The sequence below is a fragment of the Drosophila kikkawai genome, chromosome 3L (assembly GCF_030179895.1).
Source record: "Drosophila kikkawai strain 14028-0561.14 chromosome 3L, DkikHiC1v2, whole genome shotgun sequence".
In the NCBI taxonomy this organism is placed as follows: Eukaryota; Metazoa; Arthropoda; class Insecta; order Diptera; family Drosophilidae; genus Drosophila; species Drosophila kikkawai.
The window spans coordinates 6,834,291-6,842,986 of NC_091730.1; the positions used below are offsets into that span (position 1 = coordinate 6,834,291).

The window sequence follows — 8,696 nt, forward strand, 5'->3', positions numbered from 1 at the left end:
TTTAGACGAACTAAAAGCACTGCGAGAGCTGCAAGATCTGCGCGATCGGCCCGATGGCACAGCCGGTAATCAACAATCTCAACTCAACCATCCACCATTCTATATTGATATATCCTTAGTGTTTGCCTGTGGCCTGGCCATTTCGAATGTTGCATGACACCCATTTCGCCCAGATAATTGCCTCCAGTTCAAAGTGTACACACCTTTCCCACATCTACTACATATTTTTCCCCATTCCTATTTTCCCATTTTCCCTGGAATGCCTTCACAACCGTTTTATGAACTAGCTCCTTGCTGCTTTCATGGGGAGCAAGCTCCCTCATATTTGCACATCATCATTAACTCATTTGGCGTTGATAGAGTACAACGTGTAAACATTTTCTTTATGCGCGAATTTTCACACCGTCATGACTTTTCCGCCGCCAGAAAATAACCCGACTCATGGCTCCCACAAAGACATAACACATTTTAGTTACCATTAAACCGAAATGTCAGTTTTTGGCATATTTTTGCTGAGCTTCTGACTCTTTCGGTTGGTTTTAGAAAAAAAAAAGACAAAAATGCGGTCACGTATGAATTATTAAAGCATAAATGGTTTGGGTGGGAATAGAAATAAATTTCAATGAAAATAGAAATCGATAAATATATCTATCCTTTTTTCAAAGCAAAGAAAGAAATACATTAAGAGAAATATTTCATTTTGCATGATTACCTAATTTAAAAATGCTTAGAATTGTCTCAATGTGTGTATAATTTTTTATAACTTGGCTTACTTTTACTTAAGTACATATACATACTGGTATTTGTATATTTTATATTTCAAATATTCAAAAATAATTTACTTTTCTACCTAAAATTATATTGATTCTTCACTGTTGTGATTTAGCACTTAGAAAAAATGTAATTTAATTAAATACGGGCTTACTGTATTATGGCCATAATGCCTAAATTATCCTTGCAGAGCCGCCTCGCCAGACAGTACATTCACACAAACATGAGGAGGCCCTGGGGCCCGTTGAGGGCGAGGAACCATACTTTTCGGCCTCCTCCTCGAACATGAATATGAAGATTGTGCCCGGCGCAGTCACCTTCCAGAACATCGATGAAATGACTAAAGTGGGTGTCGATTGGTTAAATTTGGCACCAGCCATGTATTTTTAAACTCTTTTTCGATGTATGTATATTTTTAACCACACAGAAGTCGGCACTGAATCCGCCGGGCACGTTGGCCTACATCACCGAGGAGGAGGCACTGCTCGTTCGCGTCAACAAGGGCTGGCAGTATATTGCGGTGAGTTTTTTGGCCAAAGCCAAAGTGCACAGAGACAAATATTCAGTGGGGTTTTGATTTTTGGAGATTTATTAATAATGATAAAATGGGAGAAAGGTGTACTGACAAGTTTGGAAAGCAGTTATTGGGTTAGAGTTCTTTGGAAAGCTGTAAATACATATTAAGAAATTGCTTCTGATATTAAGTATATTTAATTTCTTTCGGTGTGGTTTCTGTTTCGGTTTCGGCTTGGGGTTGGTTTTGATTTCTGGCTCCTAAGCAAACAAAGGGACCTTCGGGTAGCACTTTTAAAATGCCAAATATGACAGGCGCTGAGCCCGCTGGCGGGCGGTTATTATTTTATAGATCCCTCTCCCCCGCTCCGGCTGTGTTGTTCCATTATGGCCATAAGCCCCTCAGAAAAGAAAGCGGCAAATGCATGCAAAAATAGAATGGAATTGGCGGATAGCGATGGGCCTGGCCAGAAGCAAGAGCGTGTGTTTGTCTTTTGCTCGTCTTATTTATTTATTTATTTATTTTTCCTTGCCTGCCATAAAATAAGGTTTGTTTGGCATTGCCCTTGTATCGAGTCGTTTTTTATTTGCACATTAAATGTTGCAGACGTTCAGACTGATTGCCAATCACATGTGTGTGTGTGGGAGTATCTGCGTTATTCAATTATATTGACTTGCGTTTGGCTTTTCACTTGTCCCGGTTAAGGAATACCAGGACACCGAAGTACAAGGCTGCAAGGATACGAAGAACAGCCAGCGACATGTGGCATGTGGCAGGCAATTTGAGTCAGGCAGCCAGTCAGTCAAAGCTTCAAAACATTTATTGATGAAATATAAAACATGCATCGGTAGATCTGGTCGTGGTGCCTCCAGGATCCGACCTTGGGGCCATAAATTCCTGCAGCAGATTAAAAATAATATTAAACGAAAATCGAAGGTTTTATTGTCGTCCCCTGGACGGAATTTGTCGATTGTCGGTGCCACATGCCAATTAATCTCACCAGTCCAAGGTGAACTCGTGCCAGTGGGAACCTTTTATTACCCGAACTCCCTGGCAATTTGCTCGGGTCAGCATTTGTGTGGACGACCTCTGAAGTTGGCGAAATTACACGCAAAATTGCTCGATTCCCCGATAGCTTGTTAAACATTAAAGTGGCCACAATTTCGGCTGCTTGTTGCGTTATTGAAATCATCCGAAAATGGAAAATGGAAAATGGCCGGCACAGGGGAGGAACTACATACACACATACATACATACAAATAGCATGTAGTGCCAGTTGCCTGAATCGTGCCAAAGTGTACAATATTCTCAGAATTGGGGAGCTGCAAAAAACTGCTCGAGATTCGATTTCCGCTTCCGTTGTTGCAGGGCACAAAAGCCAGCACAGCATGGCTGTGCCTGGTGGGCGTGGCTGAGCCCTCAGGCAACCAAGCTTCTGGCTCCCGACTTCTCCTGGCTATGCTGGATGCTGGCTCCTGGTAACTGGCATGTGCATAAGGCAGCTCCGAATGAAAACGAAATCTCTTGCCTTTGACGGCAGCATTTAAATACTTTTGACAACAAAAACCCGGCGCAGGACCATGAACTGTCAGGGTGCGCCGAGTAATATGGCAAAATCGAGGCAAAGCTAAAAAGGGCCCTTTGTTGGTGAAATTTCACTAAGTCGGGAGGGAGTCAGGAAGTCGTCTACACAGGAAGAAAAATAGTTAACAGGATTTTAATGCAGATTATGGGAAATTGAAGCCATAAATGAAACAGAATCTCCATAACCAACTCACTAAATTTAAGATATTGATAGTTGTAGAGGAATTTGATAGGAATTTGATATATATCTTACCTTGTGTTTAGTGTAGGGAGCAATTTAGTGATAATTTTCACCCAGTGTAGCCGACTTCCCATTTGCATTTCGTATTTCGTCTGGGCCAAATACACAGCTGTCTGCCGAGATACCGAGTTTGAAGCCGAGGCGCCATCCTAATTAGATTTCAGTACACGAGTCGACTACTTAAAGTTCAAAATAGTAATTAAAACTTTTGTCAGACGACGTCGCGCATTATGGCAGTCGAAAATTTGACCCTAATACAGGTCGGGATTGAGACGGAGCTGGGAGAAAAGGGAACTAGGAGTGGTTGGTACCCCGGGACCGCGACTGGGACAGATACATAAATTCCTACACGTAATGCAAATATTTGAGGAAAAGTTTCAATACAACGGCGCTGATTTCATCTCATCATAATGGCTCGAGTGAGAGGAGCGGCTGTGTTTGCCTTCTGTTGGCAGTCGCGCTGAAATATTAACTACTTGAAAGGGTCTGTGGAACATATACATATATATTTGCTCAGGTCTCTTGTTTTATTAATTACAAATTCGTCAAACGCTCGTTGTTTGTCTCGTCAGCGGGCGGCCGCCTTTTAATTACAATTTTCGCATTTAAAGTACAATTTTATTCTCCCAACAGCTGGGTACCTTGGTGCCGATTGCCACGCCCGCACCGCCCACAACGGTGGCGCCCTCGATGCGATTCGATCTGCAGTCGAAGAACCTGCTCAACAGCCCGCCGCCCCCGCTCAATACGCCCACGGTGAGTGATGGAAATCGACTCGACTTTTCATTTTTTTCCCCCATCTTTATATTGTGTTTCCCATTTGCCATTTTCCCACTCGTACATCTACTCGCACTCGCTCTCGTATCCTCCGGCGGGATAATGACATTGATGCTGGGCGAAAATTAAGAGCGCTTCGAATGGAAATCAAAAGTTCTAGCTGGGATTCCCTTTGTGCGCGCATTAAGAGTGCTCGACTTTGATGAGATAAAAATGAATTATTTATCACGCATCGATTCAGCGGGCATCCGATTGTCCTTTCCCGCCGAGAGAGCCTCTAACAGAACACTCTACTAACTGAACTATCAGTGCTATTTGAACTGAACTATAACTATCCAAGAAAGAAACAGAAATAAAGACCACACAAAGCTTTGTTCCTAATTTCATGACACTAAGTTATAAAATACACGAATAATTGTCCCTAATATCTGAAAAATACTTAAAAAATTTTACCAAATATTAAAAACCATAATTTAAATATTAAAATATGAAGCAGGAAATTATTCGTGTTTATTTTTTCAATATAACCTCTTGTAATTAATACTTTTACAACAGCAACTAGAGCCAATTTTATTGATAAGCCTTACTAAACTTATTTATAATTAATTGTCGTTAAATGCAGTTTACAACCGCGCCCGAATACGAAACGGTAATTAAATCCATAATATCGCATACCGTAGTGTCGACTAAAAAAATAACAAAAAAAAAAAAAAACCAGCGGTGAAATTTGAAAATAGTGGAACGACTCTTGCACATATACTCGTTGAATAAATAATTTGATTTTGTTTGCTGGCCAATGAAAATATTTCTAATTAGCGAAAATTGCATTTTCAGTTCTGTTGTTGTACGCGGAACAATTGGTGTAGTTTGATTTTCTGCTTTTGTCTCTGTCTGTCGATGGTTTTTTGTATTTTCATTAATGCGATGGAAACTCTCTTTTTCCTATTCAAATAAGAGTTCCATGTTTATTTACATATATATGTATATCTCTCTATCTGTGTTATGTGTGTGTGTGATTTGCTTTTTTACCTAGTCGCTTCTTGATTGAATTTCGTCCTTTTGTTTTTGGGTAATCCCCAAAGCTTAGTTCTCAACGATTCGCATCCCACACGAAGGCCAAGAACGTTGAGAACTCCTTTTTGTGTGCGTTCGTTCGGTGTTAGAATTTCTAGAATTCCCATTTGGATTTATTAAATTAAAAGTATTTTTGTCCCCCATCTCATGGCTGCGTCTGCGAACAAAATTAATGGGATCGAACAAAAAAATATGAAATTAAAATCACAATTCCAGTGGTATCCGCGAATGGTGAGTCCTCCTTGTCCCCGCCCTTCAATTAAGCTAGATCCAACCTTTGAGCTCCTGCCCACATCCCATGATATTTTTTATCCTAGCCTCGAAGGAGGTTTCCCTACGGCATTTTTCGTTGTTTTTGTTATTAGACCTCCAAGACAATTATTTGAAGTATTTTACTATCCATTACGACCACCCATCATTTTCTGCCAGAGGCGGAACCTTCCCCAGCAACAAAGACCTTTTGTTAAACAAACAATTTCTGGCTATTAAATTCTGTATTAATTAGATCTTAAAATGCTTGACATAAATTCCGCATTAATTTCATGCCATATTTTTCCGGATCCGAAATAGCTACGCGTGGCGGCACTGAACGAGCCCTCCGTCGGCGATTTGCAGGGGATCCGGGGTGCGGACTTTGCCTGCTATCGGCAGGGACGACGAGCTGGCCTTTTGGGCACCTTCAAGGCATTCCTCTCCTCCAGGTAAGTACTCAGCACTGAGCTCGCGGCGAGTGTGTCTTATCTTTCTTTAGATTTTTCACGCGTCTTAGGCTTGTTTTCCTCCTCGGTTCGGTTTAGTTTTCCAGCGCACCAAGCTATTAAGATTTTCCCCTAAATCCCCTTTGTATTTGGCGCTTCAATGCGCAACGTTGCTCATACGCCACGTTTCCCGGCTGAGCCGACACTTTGGGAACTCATTAGTTGCCGCATAATCTTGATATTTGAAGCGAAGCGAAAATGAAAACGAAAAAAAAAAAAAGAAAACGCGCTCAAAGTATGAAAACAAAAGCTTGGGAAAACAATTTCGTGCGATTTATTTACCCAATGCTCAGAACTCGAGTTCGCCAGGGGGGGAGGATGAGGTGGAAAAACATAAATAAATAAGCGAACAAAGCACCTGCCCCTCAGACATCTTTTGATGGCAGTTTGTTTGTTCGGTTCGCGTGTAATTGCCGCTCGTATGAAGGCCATAACTTGAAACTCTCGCCTGCAGGGTACAGAATCTGGACTCGATTGTTCGTCCGGCTGACCGGGACCTGCCCGTGGTAAATACGCGCGGCGATGTGCTCTTCAATTCGTGGAAGGGAATCTTCAATGGCCAGGGCGGATTCTTCTCGCAGGCGCCGAGAATCTACAGCTTCAGTGGCAAGAACGTGATGACGGATCCGTTGTGGTGAGATTTATATTTTTAAAATAATTATACATTTAATTAAATGTTTGTACTCCCTTTTTTAGGCCCATGAAAATGGTCTGGCATGGTTCCTTGCCCAATGGCGAGCGTTCCATGGACACATACTGCGATGCCTGGCACTCGAGCGCCCATGACAAGTCTGGTTATGCCAGCAATCTCGAGGGTCACAAGCTGCTCGATCAGAAGAGGCAATCCTGCGATGGCAAGCTGATCGTCCTGTGCGTAGAGGCCCTCTCGCAGGATCGCAAGCGAAAGAAGCGGGACCTCGGCGGTGGCAGGTACTTACACGTGTCCTATTGATTTGGCATTAAGGTTTTATGGCTCGCCAACTTTGCTCATTACATCTCAATGGCCCTGGGCACTTGGACACTGAAAGAAATATATTACTTTTCAAAATTAAATATTTTAAAAGTCCAGAAAAATATATTTGCAGGCTTACAATCATCTAAACTTAATTATATTTACTTTAATATAAGAATAATTTATGTTTTTTGTAATTTTTTCTTCACGTGTATTTTCACAGCTACCGCAACAGTCGCAGTAACAGTCATGACGAGAGCGAAAGTCTGGAGTTCAGCACGGCCGAGGAGTATGCAGCGCATTTAGAAAATTTACTGCTGTAAGCGGAACCGGAAGGAAGAAGCAGCGGCAAGCGAGTCATACAGTCACACCAACACATACTCATACATAAAACAAGGCGAAACAAAAACAAAAACAAAAACCAAACAAAACAAATCACAGCACACACACACACACGTACATACTATACATTGAACGTAAACGTAAATCATGGCCATGCATATAATCAGCGAATTCCAAATAGAAACCAAAAAAAGAATACTCAGACGACAGATGGAAGTTGCATATAAATACATACTTATAATACCCGTACGAATACACACTACTCGTAGGTAATGTCTAATATATTTCATAAACATACATATAGCATATATAGCATATATATCGTGGATATATATATGGGGGTGTACTTTATGTTCAGGACAAGGCGACGAAGGCAACAAACAATTTTTTGTACAAGCAGGAAACGTATTCGTAGCTCGTAAACTGTAATTTGTAACGTAGCGTTTAGCCGTAACCGAAGTAATGTAATTTTTGTAATTACGTAAGCTCACCCTCGACACAGCAGCAGATCCAAGGATATATGTTAGATCACAGGATCATACAGTCGCCTCCGCCTACGCATTACTGGCCAAATTAGTATCCTACTTAGCTCGTATGGCAATGCACCCGAGAATCGAGGAACTCTTCACCGGACTCTGTATATGCGTGTATAAATGTGTATTTTTGTCGACAAAAGACTTCTAGGTGTGTGTAAATTATAAGGAACCCGAGTACCGTTTTTAACTATCGCATGCAGCTCATTCTGCCCCGTCTATCTCTAAACTATATACTAGGATATACTTGTATGTTTTACGACCGATTTCTACTCCAACCTTAGGCCAGAGATTTTCTACAGTGTAGTGCGCGATTCCAGTAAAACAAAAAACAAAAGAATACTCGTAATCGGAATCCCAATTTCGGATAGCCGTTTTTATATACATATGCATCATCAGATGAGTAAGGATAATGCAATTATAGCGTAACATGCCATTATCCAGCCAGCCCACACGCAAAAACACACCGATGGTAAATTCGTAATTTATTGTCATTCGATAACGAATACTTAACTAAATTCTAATTATAATTACCGAGCATAGTTAGTTATATAATAATTTCATTTTGCATTTAACCAATGCATTTCCAACTACAAAATTTGTAATGTAATTAAATGTAATTGTAACGACAGTTAAGGTATTAATTTAAAACAATAAACCACGAATGGCGCAGAACACAAAGCGAAGGGAGCGCCAAGTGACATTATATAATAGTACGATTAAAGTAAAAAATATATATATATATATTTAGTGAAATCAAAACTGAAGTGCAGAACAGAACCCTCTAGTCCTAAGTCTAAAAAATATGATGAAAAAAGCGTAACATGAATACATAATAGCATAATAATATAATTGAATAATACGAAATAATAAAAACTAAACTATCAAAGGCAACGCTCAATATTTTTACTTGGAAATTTAAAGAGGTAAGATTAATTTAAAAGTAAATATATTTTTGTTTCGTATTTTTGTAATTTTTGATGTAATTTATATGTGCTTCCTGCTATCATATTGAATTTCTTTCTGGTGTTTCGTTCCTTAAAATATTAATAACCATAAACACGCATTGATATTTCAGTGTGAGCTAAATAATTCTGGCATATAGTCAAATCCCCCATGGACTCAGGTGCAATGCCTGTCTATCTGCATT

The 8,696-nt window shown here is 40.4% G+C and overlaps 1 protein-coding gene across 8 annotated transcripts in view; it reads left to right on the plus strand.

Annotated features, from left to right (window-relative positions):
• Positions 1-8,440, plus strand: part of Mp (collagen XV/XVIII-type protein multiplexin) — a 59,505-nt gene extending 51,065 nt beyond the window's left edge. For 5 of the 8 annotated variants that reach the window (XM_070286047.1, XM_070286049.1, XM_070286048.1 and 2 more), the window contains 9 exons: positions 962-1,116; positions 1,199-1,291; positions 3,744-3,866; positions 4,510-4,536; positions 5,178-5,192; positions 5,532-5,662; positions 6,174-6,353; positions 6,416-6,649; positions 6,895-8,440. In XM_070286047.1, coding sequence (XP_070142148.1) covers positions 962-1,116; positions 1,199-1,291; positions 3,744-3,866; positions 4,510-4,536; positions 5,178-5,192; positions 5,532-5,662; positions 6,174-6,353; positions 6,416-6,649; positions 6,895-6,994 — 1,058 coding nt within the window. In that variant the 3' untranslated portion in view covers positions 6,995-8,440. The remainder of the gene's footprint in view (positions 1-961; positions 1,117-1,198; positions 1,292-3,743; positions 3,867-4,509; positions 4,537-5,177; positions 5,193-5,531; positions 5,663-6,173; positions 6,354-6,415; positions 6,650-6,894) is intronic. The other 3 variants (XM_017165822.3, XM_070286050.1, XM_070286053.1) reach the window with 1 other exon arrangement.
• Positions 8,441-8,696: the final 256 nt, after the last annotated feature.